General features: G+C 47.7%; 1 protein-coding gene across 7 annotated transcripts in view; it reads right to left on the reverse strand.

Moving 5' to 3' along the window:
- Window positions 1-16,620, reverse strand: part of LOC100679976 — a 118,845-nt gene that overhangs the window by 99,198 nt on the left and 3,027 nt on the right. For 3 of the 7 annotated variants that reach the window (XM_008203570.3, XM_032600395.1, XM_008203575.4), the window contains exons 5-7: window positions 16,304-16,545; window positions 13,688-13,865; window positions 12,075-12,241 (exon numbers count right to left, since the gene is read on the reverse strand). In XM_008203570.3, the coding sequence (XP_008201792.1) occupies window positions 12,075-12,241; window positions 13,688-13,829 (309 nt within the window). In that variant the 5' untranslated portion in view covers window positions 13,830-13,865; window positions 16,304-16,545. Of the gene's footprint in view, window positions 1-12,074; window positions 12,707-13,687; window positions 13,866-16,303; window positions 16,546-16,620 lie in introns of those variants that run through there. The other 4 variants (XM_016986842.3, XM_016986843.3, XM_016986844.3 and 1 more) reach the window with 4 other exon arrangements.

The following is a 16,620-nucleotide window of genomic DNA, read 5'->3' on the forward strand; positions in this document are numbered from 1 at the left end:
GCCGGTGGATTTCGTTTTATGTCTTAATTTATGCGTGTTTCGGGAGGTCTGAATTATCGAACTCGGGAATGATCATGTACGAAGCTTCGAATAGCGCGCAATAAGCATACTCTCGCGGCTGTTTGCTTTTGTTATTCGAAGAGGCTTCGAGAGCAGCACCTCGTGACGTTCTCTATTTTTTCTTCGCACCTGTCCGCGTGAACAAACCTCGTTTGCCTTCTCATTGCTCGAGTACTATTTTGTCGAATGTTAATACGTGTAATATAATGTAGATTATGGACAGGTACATAATGGTGTGACAAGGATTGCGCAAATGGGTGTATCGGGTGCGCCGTAATCGATTACGTGATGCATTGCGCGCGTTTTCCTAGCGCACCGAAAAAAGAGGGTAATAAAAGAAGGAAGTGCGTCGGGCATATATAAATCGTAAAGTGCAATCAATCCTGCTCGATCGCGACACATTTTTTACCGGTTTTTTCTTCCGTATAAATTTCATCAAAACGTTTTACGACTGAATTTATAATTTCGCATACCAGTCCAGCCGATATTTTTTCCCCGGCGCGCAAAAAGTACTTGGCTCTGGGCTTGATTGCACGATAACCGCACATAAATATAATACATATGTGCAAATCAATCGGTCGAACTCAAGCGAGTCGCGTAGTATGTCGACACGTTGCACGCGCGCATCGGGGAATTACCGCACTTTTGCAAAATCCTCCGATGTGCACCTGTTGAGAAAACCGGCCGAAAAAAAGTCAGTGCACGTAAGAACGGCTCGGGCTTCATAGAGTTCGATGACACGCGCGGCGATGATGCTCGAAATTACCTAAGCGCGTGAACTTTCACTTTTACGAGATATTCGTGAGTAGCGCGTGTCAACGAGTCTGGCTCGTCGTATAATTACCAAAGCATCGATGATTTTCGGATGGATGATTGACGACCGCATAGCGAGAGTTTGTTTTGGAAGACGGCCTTTGGGATGTGTAATTTGATTAGATGTGGGTTAGATTTCGGGCTTTGAAGATTCCGATTTTGAAATACGGCTTTTGTCTCAACACGCGGGAATGTAAATAAAGTGATGAATATAATAACATCGTCGGATATGAAACCGCGGAGGAGAAAAAATGCGAGACAGAGGAAGCGAGGTACCGCCGATGAACTAACAGCTGTTTTTTTCTTATAGGAGATTATTTAATTTTCCTTGTTTTTTATTAAACCACACGATGTAATGCTTGCATAAGTAGGTCCCACGTTCATTGTACACGCTTTTATTCATAAATAATAAGCCAATGAAGGTCAAAGCTGTAGTTTCACTCTATTATGCGATGCGATTATTTACATAATTAGTTTTTAATTATTATTGAAACTCCGGTGCGGCGAGAGACTGAAAAACGCTCTGCGACGCCGGCTTTGTGCCGCGGAGCTGAAATAAGTTCACGCGCATTTATGGCTTGGCGGAGGGAATGCACGTGAGATAAAAGCGCTAATAATATGTAAACTGATACAGGAAAAGGTGTCAGAGGTTAAATAAATAAAAGTTTATAATAGACATCGTGTCCTAAAAATACGCGATAATAGAACACGGTGCTTTGGGGTAAACGAGCAAACAGGATTATTTTTTGGTTCTAACTTATAAAAAACAATTGGATTCGACGATTGATGCGCATTCGTTAACGGTCATTAAAAGTAAATTAGCATTCACCAAGATAGAATCATCTAAAGTGATTATTGTCTACACGCGCGTATTATAAGTGCGTTTTGAAATGCAATCGTAGGAGGATCCATTACAGAAAACAAGGAGACAACCGCTTTATCACGACGAATTAGCATCGAGATCCGATTTTTCAAGCAAAACTATTCAGCTGAAAATTTTCTCTCAAACCGTACAAGATTGATAATTAAAGGATCGCGTAACGAGTTTTCTTACACTGAAGCACCCGTTAAAATGCGGCTTTTCTCGTCCAATCCAGCAATAGAAGCATCCTTTCTCACACCCGAGCGCTAATTAGAAATTAATTCATCGACCTAATTCTCTCCACGCGCGTAAAATGAAAATCGAAATGATAAATTAAAGTTATCTTTTAAGAGAGCCGCGCGCGCGTTCAATTATACGTGTGAGAGCGAGAAAAAGCCGCCGCATCGAAGGCTATAATTGCACGCCTTTTAGCATCTGCACGAGTGCACGAGATAAAAAGTTAAAGCGAAAATAAACAAACGGCGCTTGTGTGTATAAAAGTCCCCATAATGAGGCATGTAAATAAGTTGCTTGCACGGGAAACTTCCAGTGTCCCAAATGTGCGCGTGTCATAGTCTCGGAAAAACAAGGATCGTTATTAATAAAAGGAAAAAATCGATCGTAGCTATATTTACGGAGAACGAGAGGAGCGGTTCATCGGTTTTTCTCTTCTAATTATAACTTTGAAATTAATCCATACATTTTGTTACACAATGTACCATCGGAGCTCGCGCTGTTTACGTTATTCTCCGCGGGCCGCGTTCGCGGAAAATCAAACGGAAACGCGGCTCTGGCATCGACGCACAGCGCGCGTCAATGTCAAGGCGACGAAATTCACAAAGAGTATTTTCGCTGCGTGCGACATAATTTAATCGAGCTGTGTGTTTCCTGCAACATTAGCAGTGCAGCCGCGTAGCGCACAATTACAGCGTCGCTTTTTCCGCCCGTGCATGACTTCCCACGTGTGTCGTCGCGATGGTAATACTCTCGCGCACAAAGCCGGAACTGCGGGGATTCACATGGGAAGGCGGCAACGGAATTCCAGTCCAGGTCGGATCGCTCTGTAAGGTATACACGCCGTGGCGGACCAGGCCGCGCCTGTTACTACTTGCACAGTCGTAGCTGCTTCCATGGTGTAGTATACCCACGACTTGCGTAACCCATACGCGCCAAGGGAGTAGCTCGCAGAAAATTGTAATGAAATTCGTTTGACGAGATAGCTCGTTAATAAACTCCGGCAATATATTAAATAACCGCGCTATCGAGCTCCGTATGCGTTTATTCCTCTTGCATAAGCTCTCGTAGAAGCGATTATTAAACTTTTACAATACACCCGCGGCAGAACGTGCATAGCGAATTCAGCAAAGAAGTTATTCAATCGGCTTCATTCAGAAAGATTAAAATTCATCTCCTCTCTAATAACAATCCCCCCCTCGCGAGAGCCGTAGTTTTGCAGCGTAGAAGCAAGGCCACCGCCGCGCGCGCACATTTCAGCGGCGATTTTATCTGCTGTGCGAAAAGCACGACGCATACCAGTCCTGTCTTTACCGATGGCGACTCGATTTTATATTCGTGCGAGCTGGACCGAGGCTCTTTCGCGGGGACCTCACCGCCAGTCCAGGGTCGACGGTGTGGGGACTCCGCGCGCCGCGCCAGTCTCAAGGTCAATCCAGTTGAGCCGAAGAGAGCTCGCGAGAGAGTGTAGGTGTAATTTCGAACGCATTGCTGCGTGATAAGCGACAAGGTCGACCCGATGGTCCATTCACGAGCAGCGCAGGCGGTTGTTGTACCGTTCGAACGGGAGAGAGAGGGTCGGGTTGTGATTTTCGGCCGGACTACCTTGGTGTGCCGGTCCGGGGCTCAATGAAATATGTGATTCGAACGGTTTTGGTTTCAGCCAACACGTCGACGAGTGTTTATTCAGAAAGAGCACTTGGCCCACAATCCACGCACGAGGATCCCATCCACCGGCCAAGTACATCCGCGTCGCTTAGAAGCAAGTCACTCGCGGCAGCGAAAGCGATCTCCGGCGGCGTTTCCCATTATCCACGTACTCGGAAGCCGATCTGTGCGCGCGCGTTAACCCAGATAGCCAGGCAGACCGCTCGGCGGGCAAACTTGCTCTGTTTTATTTGCCTGTAAACGGCCGGCCACTACTCGCTCGCCGTGACACACGTGTCCGAGCGAGGAGGCACTGCGCCAAACCGGAAACGGACCCCCTATGCGGGCGGTAGCGATTTCTTTTTTCTCAATGGACAAGCGCGCGCATGCATCGGTCTGGCGGTTTTTCAATGGGATCGATCGCGAGTGTAACCTTGAAATATTCGACACGTCGATGTAATGGCATACACTTATAGGCGCGTCTATAAATCTGTTATTATTCGCACGTGATTACGGCAAGAGTATATTACACGGCGTATAACGAGGAGGATGGCAAGGCTCACGCGAGCATTATTATGTACATCGATGGGTACGAACATCTCGTAACTCGGGTGTATTATATGCGAGCGCATTCATCAGAACATTTTTCGGCGAACGCGCAGGGAAACCGGTTTCGCGCGCGACACGCGCATTGACATGCCGGACGTAAAAGGGTCAACGCGTATAATTTCGCTCTTACTCAATCGCGCGCTCTCTGATTGACGAGTGACGCTGGGCTTTAATCCGCATCTCTTTTCTTCAAGTATTGTGAGCGATAAGGCTCGGAAAAATTACTATGAGAGTCACGGCAGAGACCTCGAGAGCTCGCGCGATGGTAAAAAGTAACGTGACTCATGGTTATCTCCCGCGGGCCTTTATAACTCTTATGTCGCCCGCGAGTTCAGGGCGATTTTTACCATCGTCGTCGAGGATTCGAGGCTGCTCTTAATCTAAGGAAAGATCTGACAAAAGTTCGTGGTTTGAAAATTACGACCGGCGCGCGTTTACCTCGACGCCTCGAAAATATAACCCCATAACAAACTGTCAACCGTACACACACGCTGCGAAAATCGCACGATCTTTGCGTCATCGTCAGCTCGATCGCCGCCAAAATAAATTAAAGGAGATAAGCGAGAAAAAAAATCAGAATTGCGCAAGCACAAGAGACCTCCCAAACTCGTAACACACACACACACACACACACCTGTGTAGCGGCTTTTACATAAGCCCTCTCGGGTAATTATCAGGAAATTCGCGGATAGCCGCCGGCGGCGTTGACCGACGATATACTGGGTCAGAGATGAACGATCGACAAGCTCCTCCTGCATGGAATTCTGCGGCGTTAGGATCAGATAAGCACGCGGACATCTATGCCAAGGCAGCCCCCCCAACCAAGCGAGAGAGCGAGTAAACGCGCGTCGCCGGGTTTTCGCTGTTGTCTGGCGCGGCAATACGAATCGAGCGTGTTTCTTTTTTTTCCTCGTCATTTTTAAGAGCGTAAATTGCGTAGTTTATAAATCGCAGTCGATATTAAAAAGTTAACGAGCCGCGCGCGATTCTCGACATGACTGCGCGGGCTTTTATGCTTGCTTTAAAATTTTGTTTACAAACATAAATTCTGGAGAGAATTAAAAATAAACGATCGGCTTACTCGATTTCAATGATATGAAAAGCACAAGCCCCTTAATTTATTGCTGCGTCCAAAGCTAGTCACCTCCCCCCCCCCCTCGCTCGAGTAATTTGCAAATCTAGTTTGCCAGGGATTAATTATAGAACTGGGAAAAAAAAACTAAAAATAACGTCCGGCGATTGATTCGATTCTCGCGAAGGCAAAAAAAAAAAAGAAAAAAAATCGCTACCGAGTCGTGCTCAATCGGCTCGCCTTAAACAGCGTTGCGCAGCACGCAATAACTAACTCAATAAAAATACAAGCGAGCGTTTGTCAACAGGTTCGCTCGCTGCGTCGCGCCTTTTATTTTTGCCCCGGCGTCAAAATATGGCCATCGAACTCGATTTCTTGGCTTTAAATCGTTCGAAATTTCGCGCCGCTAGCGTGTCTCGGCGAACACGTGAATTGTAATCGCTCGCGCACATGCGTTTAGTATCGTGGTCACGCGGAAGCCGAGCTCCGCGATCTTATCGTAATTACGTGCAACTTTCAACGTTCCGGTGTCACCAGCCGTGCTGCGATGATCGGGCTGTTTGTTTTGAGCGCGAAGATCCGTGAAAAAAAAATTCATTGGAGAAAGTTTTCAATGGGTGTTTTATTAATAGATTCGAATTAGGCTGTAGAAGTTTCTATAAACTGCCAGCGGGTTGTGTATCTTAATCGACTGTTATGAAATGGCGGGCGAATCGCTCCTTTGAGGTTTATTTCTTTGCCGAAGTTTTGCTGTCGCATAATAACTCGTAACATCGTTGGATTTAACAACTGCATGCAGATAAGGTGCGTCTATGACTAGCGAAAAAGAATCAGAAGTAATAAGATCAAGGATTGTGCCACGTGGGATGACTTCAAAAAAGGAGTCTGTACAAACTGCGTAGCGTCGAGTCCTCGAAAACTGCCGCTGGCAAAATCTCGTTCAACAATCTCATTCTGGCGAATGCGCACGTCAGCGCAGAACACAACCCATAGCCGTCGTTCTAATCATTTCGCTTTTTAAAGCAACCCTCTGTCAAACAATGAGTTCCCCCTCTCAGTCATCAAAAAAAAAAGTCGCAGCCCGAAGAATAATCGACGAAACAAAGCCATTCGTAACCTCGATCCGTCGCGCATCCGTGCATGTAAAAGTTGTAAAGCAAACGGTATCCAAATTCTGATGCAAAGCGAGCATTAGTATGCGCTTCGAACCGGATTGGAATTTGTGCGGCGAGTCGACACCTGCGTACGCATACACTCAGACGCTCGTATAAATTCGCGCGCGAACAGGCACATATCGCAGGTGTCTCGCGGTGCGCTCGGTGTCGCGCGAATTGCCGATCGATCGATTGAATATAATATATCGTTATCCAGTTTCGAGCGACCTTCGTCGCACGTCCACGTGACCTCGACGTCGCTGCTTCTGCTGGTCGATGGTGAAGGCTGCTCGGGAATAGTGCGAAAAATATGAAATCTGCTCACGACTCGAGATGAAACACTGTATTTTTATGGATATATAAACATCTCGCGCAGTCGCACGCGAACAATTGCACTTCAGCGAAGAAAGGAGAGATTTCAGTTTAGAAATCGCAAGGATGGAAAGAGCAAATAGTTTTCACTTTTGTCGGAGAAGTGCAAAAAATCCTTTATCCGAAACTCTTTCCCCTTGAATATTCTAATGTCTTAGCTCTTCTGACGATTTAGCATATTCTTGAGATATTTCAAACAACGCCAACACAAAAACAATCATAAAATGCATCCCCGAACGGCGAATTTCGAATTTTCAATAAAAATAACACTCGAGAAGGTTCTATCGAGATCCGGTTTTTCGTTAAACATGCACATTTGAAAAACACAGCCTAAAGGTCAGAGAGAATATTTCATTGGCGCGAGCTTTGGAGCCTGGCACAGAATTTCCGGATTTTGGAAACAAAAAACACTCGAAAAGCCTCCGATGAAATCCGGTTTTCCGTTAAACATGCAAATTTAAAAATACAAAATAATGATCGTCCGGTCACCCGTAACCCAATTCACGAAAAAAACTCGTTAAAAATATTCCTAGCATTATACGTTAATAGCCTCTATTAAAAACTCGATTCGTACAGTATTAGTGGCGCTCGAAGGTGCTAAACAGTCACGATTCCGTCGGTTCGTCTCTTATTTTATTGCCTCTGAATAATTCAGCGTATCAAAAAATCCGAAATCCCGGCAACTTTACAATCGCGCACCCACAACACACCGAAAACTCGCCCAAAACACGCACGTGACGAAGCAGCGGAGAAAAAAAGTAGGACGACACGTTGTGGTATGTAAACGACGAGAGACTCGAGAGTCAAAGACAGCCGATCGCATTTATCAAACGATTCCCCGAGTTCAATCAACTCGCGCTGCTGGTGTAACAGCCGCCGGCTCGACTATAACGACTTGTTTATCCGTGAACGCAGCAGGCGGCGGAATATTATCGTATTGCGACTGCGTTTGTCAATACTCTCGCGGAGGAACGTTTAAAAAAAATTCTCGCCGCAACCACACGGGCCCATCTGATAAAGGCGAGAGAAAAAGCCTCGATAATGCGAGCCCCATAAATCAGACGCACTGTCCACACGCGAGTCAGCCAGGCGGTAAGAGCGTTTAACGAGCGCTGCAGTCGAAAGTGTCTATAATAGACAGAGACAAAAGCGCAGGCGCCGGTTCCTTGGCTGCTCTCTCGCGCAAAAAGAGTGCAGCGCGCGGCGCCGCCTCGAGAGAAACCGATCACACCATCCTTTCTCCGTGGGCGCGACCTCGCCGAAACGCTGTATATCCTGCAGCGAGCCATTTTCCCGAAGCCTAGCACAGTCGATTTTGTTAATTGCGACGGGAGCTGGTTATTGCAAGGTACGCGAGATCCTGATTGGCTCCTGCCCTTTTCCGAGAGAAGCAGGAAGAGAGGACTGATATTCGGAGGACCGAAGTGCCGGAAATCGAAATTTCGCGCGTTGTCCAAGTTTTGTTTGCTTATTTCTCGTCGATTCACATCCTGGATTGTTGTACTTTTCTCGACCTTTTTGGCTGCTGCGCGTAAACTTTTTTGCAAAACGAAAAGGTATAAACACTCGTGAGCAATGTCGGAAGCGACTTGGACGACCCTGAAGCTTCCGTCATTTTATACACGGTTACTTTTATATTACGATATTTTTTTATATATTTTTTCATTTCGAGTCTCTCGGAAGATAACGAAACCGCCTTCGAACGGGACATGGCTTTCAACAGCAGGAGAACAAACGTCAAATCGAGCGATGCAACGAGATAATCAGCTGATACGTCGTCGTCGCGAAATAAGTAATTATTTTATGATTGAACACCTGCATTTTATCCGTCGGCGTCGCGAGCTTATTGCCGATCTCGCGGGTAATTAAAGAGCGCACACGTATTCATCATGCGATCGGAAATTATGCCGCCTTTATTGCGCAATTTCTGCCTCTTTGCACACGCTGACATTAATTGTGTAAGGAACGCGGTGATGATAGCGCTCAAGTGACTGTTCCCAAGTATTTCGATTTTCCAAGGGATTATATCCGAAAAGAAGCTCGAAAAAGAAATCCTAATCCACTCATAAATCGTGTTCGGAGCCAACGGGAAAGACTGACACATTTCCTACTTTACTCTTGTTCTCGACGGCAACTCTAAACGACTCTCGTTAAAACGTATGAAATTTCCAAAGAAATCATAATCCCGAGCGAGCGTGCGATCAATCTAATCCGATTTCCCCGGAACACCGGCGCAGACACCGTCGGTAATTACGAGTGTATACGACCGAAAAGCGTAGCGAAATTGAAAAGAAAAACGAAGAACAGCCATACAGCTGCTTCCACAATTATATCCCCGGCGGAACTCATTATATACCCGTAGCTCGCTGTAATATAATCTCTCTCGCGCACGAGCCGCTAACGCTCGCGCGAAACGAGTGTCAAGATCATTCGCCGCGTCTGAGCGTATATGCCTATTCTATGCGAGATATAATGAAGGTGTAATATTGTAATTGGAAGCCGAGTGCAGTTGCCGATCTGTCGATTCCAGTTCGAGCGATGGCGAAACCCCTCGCCGAGTTCTCGAACTTACCGCGAATATATAGGTGCGAGCGCGAAAAGTCGAGCGGGACTAGAGCGTTTTTGAGCGCCACGGCCGTGTGCGCCGCATTTGAATAATTCACCGGTCCGCTTATATGATTAGCCGGCTGGAATATATTGTCGAGCGAAAGGGTTGGAATGCCTGTGGATGAAATTTTTTCTCTTTGCCGATCGGATTTTTTTCAAGTGCTTCTTCGTCGCTGAGCTGTGAAAGACAACTTTGTTCTACATGACGAAAGAGAACGGGTTTTCAATTTCATCGAGTTTACGATATGTACTTTCTAAAAAGAGATTATTATTAAAATCAAAACTGCTACACGAGCACACATAATAAATCACTTTTACTGGATCACATACATAATATTCTAGTTTTCTCGGATAGGCGGGTCGTATTAAACGTGCCTGCATTAAGATATTATCGGATCCAACTGGATATAATCCGTGCCAGTTATGATAAATAGTGCGTATAAGGGACTACTTTTAAAATTAATTAACGCCTCGCGTCGGAACCTATCAGCGAAATAAGAGTAAATTTAATAGCATGGAAATCGTGTCGTCCCTCTGTCGCAACGCGAGATTCGGAAAAACCTTGGTCAAGCAGAAAAAATCAACTTCGCTGCACATACGATGATTGTTATACACTGTTGTGGCGTATATCCGGCGCAATTCGGCTGCTGATAAAATGGAGGATGAATTTAACGAGAAAGACGGCACAGGGTCGCGCTGACGCAAATTTACGCGGGTGACGTCTGCGGAGGACGAGCTTTCGTTTGTGTATCACGTATGTGTGCGAAGAATATCTCGAAGATGTTTACTTCAAAAAAAGAATAAAAATTAAAAAATTTCACTCTACCAAGCGCCTAGGCGTCTCATCGCACGCGATCAATTAACAACAAATAAGAAAACGAAACAAACATTGGGACATCCCGTGTATGTAAACAAGGTGTGCGTACGAGGTGTCTTTATTTCTTCATTAACGTTTCGCTCTTGGAATAACATGTTTTTGTTATTTTACGGTAATTGCCTTATGGCTTCTTTTTTCAAGTACATTTCAGCACTGCAGTGGAGATTGAAGCGTCGCTCAAGTTTATGCACATGACGCCATAGAGAATCGGATGATAAATCAAACCAACTTATTTATATGGAAATCGAGGTATTAGATCACTTTTACAGAAGGTTACAATAAAACGCAGCTATCAATATACCGTCGAAAGATCATTGAAAAATGCTTCCCTACAACAGCACGATCGATTAAAGAAGTTTTAATGTTATAATATTTTCGAATCGTTAGCTCGCCGGACTCTGACGCAAAAAAAAGTGTGAATGAATGCACTTTGCGAAAAGTAGGTCATTTCGCGCTCTCGCGTGGCTTTATTTCAAGCGCGTCGTTTTGAAACGAAATCGCGACGACCGCGATTTTCACTTATCAATAATTTTACCATCAATAAAGCCAATATTTGCATACCTCACCCGCACGCGCGCGAGAGCATCATCGAAGCCCGAATCGAGCGTCAAGTGCAAGAGCACGTATTTATAACCACAACGAATTACGTATTCCGTTCGTCACCCACAAGTTGGAAAGACACACACGAGTGAGAGAAAAGTACAAAGAGCTAGCCTCCTTATCTCTCTTCCTCGGCCGACCTTCCCCGTCTCCGACCTGCCACGCGACGACTCACCTTGCCGAGACAAAAATCTCGCAATCTGCGCGCGCCTAATCGACTCGAGAATATGTAATATCATATGCGCGCTCGTAACGCGCCGATCCGAGGAGCAGAGCCTGCAGATGAAGAGGAAGGAGGTCGTGAACCCGGGGCGCCACACTACCAGCCTTCGAAAGTTACCTCTCCGTAAGGACGCACGCCGCGGCGGCGGTGATCTCCAATTCTAATTCGGAGCGTGATATATTTTACTTTTTTCGCCTCTCTCTCTCTCTCTCTCTCTCTCTCTCTCTCTCTCTCTCTCTCTCTCTCTCTCTCTCTCTCTCTCTCTCTCTCTCTCTCTCTCTCTCTCTCTCGCTGACTCTGTCTCGACTTTTGCGCGTTCCGCGAGAAAGTTACACGGGCTAGGCCAGGTTTGCTACCGCCGCTGCGTCGGTTCAGGGTCACTGACTCGCGCCGTGCGGAGAACGTGAATTCTCGATTTTGGAGTATTTGTCAGAGGTCGATTCCAATGGAGGTCTATTATTAGCCGCGGAAAATCTCGAAAGTTCAGCGATCGGCAGGACGTTGTTTTTCCTCCTTTCTTCTCGAATAGCTTTGCGATGCTAATTATAGCTTATCGATTGCATACAAAGGAGCTTCGAAGAATTTAAAAAGTTCCACTCACGCGAAAGGAATCGCCGAGCGGCTGTACGAGTTATTTGATAAATACACAATTTCGAGCATACGCTTGCGCAACGTCGCTCGCATTGTCGCGGCCATCGCTGCAGGTGGTAAACACTCGGCAAAAAGAGTAAATACGCAGACCTATACATATGGTAAAAAAAACAATAACAGCTAACCTGCGACACGCGAGCGCGCGCGCGCGCTCGTAAGTAAAAGTAGCCATACTCGCAGAGATCCCGCGAATTACATAACAGCAGTGCCAAATTTATGTAACCCGATCGATCGATCTCGCGCGGCGTAAACACACACGTGTATAAGTATATAACGAGAGAGTCAACACTCACCGTCTCTTCCTCCGCCGAGATGCGGCTGCAGCTGGTGGAGATGCGCGTAGTAGTGGTGGTGGTGCAGTATGCACTCGAGATCGGTGCAGTTGAGCATGTTTCCTCCTGTAGAGCAGAACTCTCGAGGCGCACTTTTCCACTCCTGATGGGAGAGCTTGAACTTGAAACTGCAATTATACAACACAGGCTATCTCGTCAGTAGTTCCTCTTCCCTCCTCCGATATAGCTGTCGATTATCACTCGATTGTCACGTCACTGCTCTTGCGTCCGTGTCTAATGTCATCCGCGCGCGCGAACGCGTATACCGCAGCTATGGCACACGAGTCTCCCGAGAACTGGACGGCTGTAGCACCTCCAATCAACCCATCTTCGGAGCGAATATGGAGAAGCGTAACGAGTGCGCGAAACCCAAACTCGAACGGGCGAACCGGAGCGTCAGAAATGCGTCGGCGGCGACGAGGAGAACAACACACGTCCGCGTCTCTCGGCTGTCAGAGGCGAAAGCGCGCGTACAAGCAACGCAAGGACTCGTTGGCGCGAAGCAGCCGCCGCCACTCGCCGCAGCAGCCGCTGGACATTTGTCAGCTGCGAGGCTCGCGCGTGACTGCCGGCGGCGCGAGTCCGCTCTGCTGGGGCCCGCCGACTCGCCTCGCGCATCACCGGGCCTTTCGCTCGCGCGCGAGAGCGCCCAGAGTATAGAGACTCTCCGTGCGCGATATGCACTCGGCGGTGCTTTCGATCGCGCTGCTGCTCTCGAGCTTGCTCCGCGATGGAGGGGCTTTCGCGCGCGCGCGCGCTGTGTGTCTGTGTCGGATTCACGAGAGGCTGATGATGTCCGGTGCGACGTCTTCCCGCACGCTCAAAGGTCGGCACTAATTCCAGAAGCTCCACGTGCTGCGTGACTTAGCGGCGGCTCGCTTTCTAAACGCGAGCCGGCCGCTATGGTGGGACTGCGCACACACATACGCGTATGCGTGCATACACTCGGCGCGCCACCTGCGCGGCTTCGGAAAACTTTCTTATTTCGAAGAACGGTGTCGCAACAATCGATGCAGGATCATGCGACGAATGCAGCCCGGTTACTGGCACGGCCTTTCGGGAGCGCTCTCGCGATTGCCAATAGCGGCAGATGGAGCTCGAGCTGTACAGTACTGTGCTGGCAGGCCGGCTTTTTTGCTCTTTGCCCAGCGCAAACACACGCGAGAGAATCGGAAAAGCAGCGACACGCGGACCACTTTCTTCGGACCTACGGCGGAATCTACTTTCGACTCTGCAAAAACCGCCGGCCGCGCGCCGCATCGATCGACACTAGAGCTGTGTGTGCAATGCGTATGTGAGCAGTTGGTACATATAATGCGTTCGCGAGAGCAGAGTGTGCAGTGCTTGCGCAGCGAGATAGTTCGAGGAACGGTAGGTATGTGACTGGAGCTCGTTGCGCGAGCGACGTCGGGTGTGGGTCACACACTCGTTAGTCAGCGCCGCGCCGCCGCTGCTTACTTTCCAGTCGCCATGTTGACACAGCTCTCTCGCGACGCACTTCTGCCCCTCTCACTCTCTCGCACATATCGACGTGCACACATATACTTAACTTAAGCACCGTTTCTGTGCTTTACCTCTGATGCAGTTCGATCTCCTCGCCGAGGAGTGTTGGACTGGCGTGGCCGGCTTACGTAAGATCGAGGTTTTCGGCTGGGCTGCGAGAGGATGAGCGGTTATCGGAGCGTGCGGAGTGTGTGGTAACCGCCAGCGCTGCATGCGGGTGTGCCTCTCTGCATCGATGTTGGCTCATTCCTGATGGTTCGAGAAAATAAAAGATTCATTTAAAATTCGAACGCTTCTGCCGTGAGATTATAATAAAGACGCGTGTGTGATAATCGCGCTCGTTCGTCTCTCGGTACGTGACGTACATGAGCGAGTAGCTCTTAATATACAATGGCGTACAAGTGCTCATTGTTTCGGTAGCGCGCGCGTCACTTTTTTCAACCTTGGCGAAGATTATCGGCTGGTCAACGACCCAAATAATTGAAGGGACAGAAAGATTTGTTTTCCCCGGCCCATAGAGACCATCTGTCTTCGTCGTTGAATACAAATTTATAATTGAGTTTCAGAAGATGCTCGTCAAACTCGCTTTCTTTTTCGACCGCGATGCGCGTATTGAAACGCATACGTGACAGATTGAGTCTTCGTGTACTATGTTGCGACCATCATACAAGTAAGAGTCTGTTCTAAAGTCAAATAACGATCAAACAAGGAAAACTCATTGGCTCGGGAGAAAACGAAAAGCAAGTGCGGAAACCGACGAAAAAACCGCCAGCTCCATATAAGCGCGCAAATCTGTGACCGGTGAAAAAAGAGCAAGCGCTGCAGCAGCAGAGAAAGGGAGAGGCGTGTGTATAGCGGCCCGATAAGATCCGCCAGTCGGCTTCTCCCGAGGAGGGAAAAATAAAAGGAACCAAGCGAAAGACCAAGGCCTTCTTTCCGCCCGACATTGACCCTCTCGCTCGCGTCTCGGAAGCTGACGGATCGGATGGAAAGCTACCGCGGGCTTGCGCATATACATACGCACACACACTACGTTCCTTTGTCGACGACTCGCCTGCGCTGTTCGTTTTGCGGTCTGCTGGCCTCAGGACGTATATACCCAGTATATACAGCCGTACACTCGCGCAGCTAATCCGTCGATTTCACCGATCCTCGCGATCATTACAAAGTCCGAGCAGGTGATAAATGCATTCTTCTGTCCCGGCGCGCCTGAGAAGATTTCTACGACGAGCCGCCTGCTATACTATGGGAATCAACGAAACGCCGACCGGTACTAAAATCGACGACGCCGCGGTAGAAAGCTCGCGATAAAAAGCGCCTGCCCGAGTTCTCAAGAGTACGAAGTAACGTATAGGCGACGAGAGCGAAAGGAAAGTCCGCCGCGGCTTTTGTGTATTTATAAGTGTGTACACGCGCATCCCGATAATATACAACTATCGACTAATATAATTGCCGGCGGGAGAGAGAAGGCAGCGATCATGAAAGATACATCGAGTCGAAAGTCGGGCCGCCTCATATCTTGGGAACCTTTCTCTCGTTATACGCGCGCGCGCGCGCCTCTTCCCTGCAGTAGTAACGACCCGGTGCGTCGAGACCCCGCGCGCATAAGGAAAATCGCGGGAATCGCAGCCGAGAGACCGGAAGCTCCCGTGCACCGGTCGTAAAGTTCCGAGCAAAACTTCTCGAGCGAGTATTTTCACCGACGTGCAATCAGCGGCCAAGGTTAGCTGTGCTTCAATATGTGCAGCCGATACGACTTCACACGCGCACATACGAGTCCCCCGTTAAATTGGGTCTCTAAGTAGTCCAAGCGTGTAAGTAGACCCAGGACGCGATGACGGTGCAGTCGAGCTCGCTCTTTCTCTGCTGCTGCGGCATCGATGACTCCACACTCGCGCCAAACGAGACGTACACGCGGCTCTTCGTCTTGGCCTCGTGTAACGCATAAACCAAAGTGGAGGAGCATAATGAATTCCATACCCTTAACCCGACCTGTCCAGCAAACAATGTAACTGCTGGAAGCAGGTGTAGAGCGCGCATCGCGATGAAAAAAAGAGAGTTGCCTGCGAACCTTCTAGCGCGCTGCTATTGACTTTCGTCGTGTACAGTTTACCCGAGACTCTAATCAGTCAACCAAGGTCTCTTTCGTAAGTTTGACATTGTCCTCGCGCTCTAATAGATTCGACGTGGGTATACATAAGGTGCAGCGCTCCGACTGTGTATACAAATGGGGAAGCGATCGACGCGGAAACGACTGCGGCGGCCTGGAATAAATCGCGTCGACTTTTCTCACGAGAGAGTTCGTTGTTCTATTGCAGGATAAATCATAATTTTATTATTAGATAAGGCCATAGACACTTGCGGCGAATAGTAAGCGAAATTTTCGTAACATTTAAAGGCGGACTGAAGTAATACGGAGAATATCACTGGCAATCACGTGTATATATTACATAAACATTAGAGATTTTTCCATGGAACAAATTCCATGACGCGAGAAGCTACTAAACGTTACAAGAAATTACCAAGTGTTTCCTGTGATGAAGGTGTTTCGTACCGGAGGAATTCCTAGACAATTTCGCAACTCAATAAAATAACGCGTTTCGTTTTATTTAAATTACCGAGACTCGATTCGTACACACGATATCACATCTGAAAATCAGAAAAATCTTACTTAAAATCCACAATACCGTTTTCGATCAAGAATCGCGCGAATCGAAGGGTCCTCACAGATTGTGTCACCCGCGAAAGCTGCCCTTTATTCGCCGGACGACGAGACATCTTTTCAATAAAAGCCGGGAGTATCTGCAAGCGAGCGAGCGAAACTAGACGTCCTCGAGGTGAGCGAGTGCCGCGAGCCTCGGCCACCAGTCTCGCAAAGCCGAGCCGACGCGCGATATCTTTCTCCGCATTCGTCGTTGACAATCATCATCTAAAAAAATATTAATTTTCTTACAATAACATACAAAAGTGTATAAAAATGTAAAAATAATAATCAATTTCGAAT

Source organism: Nasonia vitripennis, chromosome 5 (genome assembly GCF_009193385.2).
Source record: "Nasonia vitripennis strain AsymCx chromosome 5, Nvit_psr_1.1, whole genome shotgun sequence".
In the NCBI taxonomy this organism is placed as follows: Eukaryota; Metazoa; Arthropoda; class Insecta; order Hymenoptera; family Pteromalidae; genus Nasonia; species Nasonia vitripennis.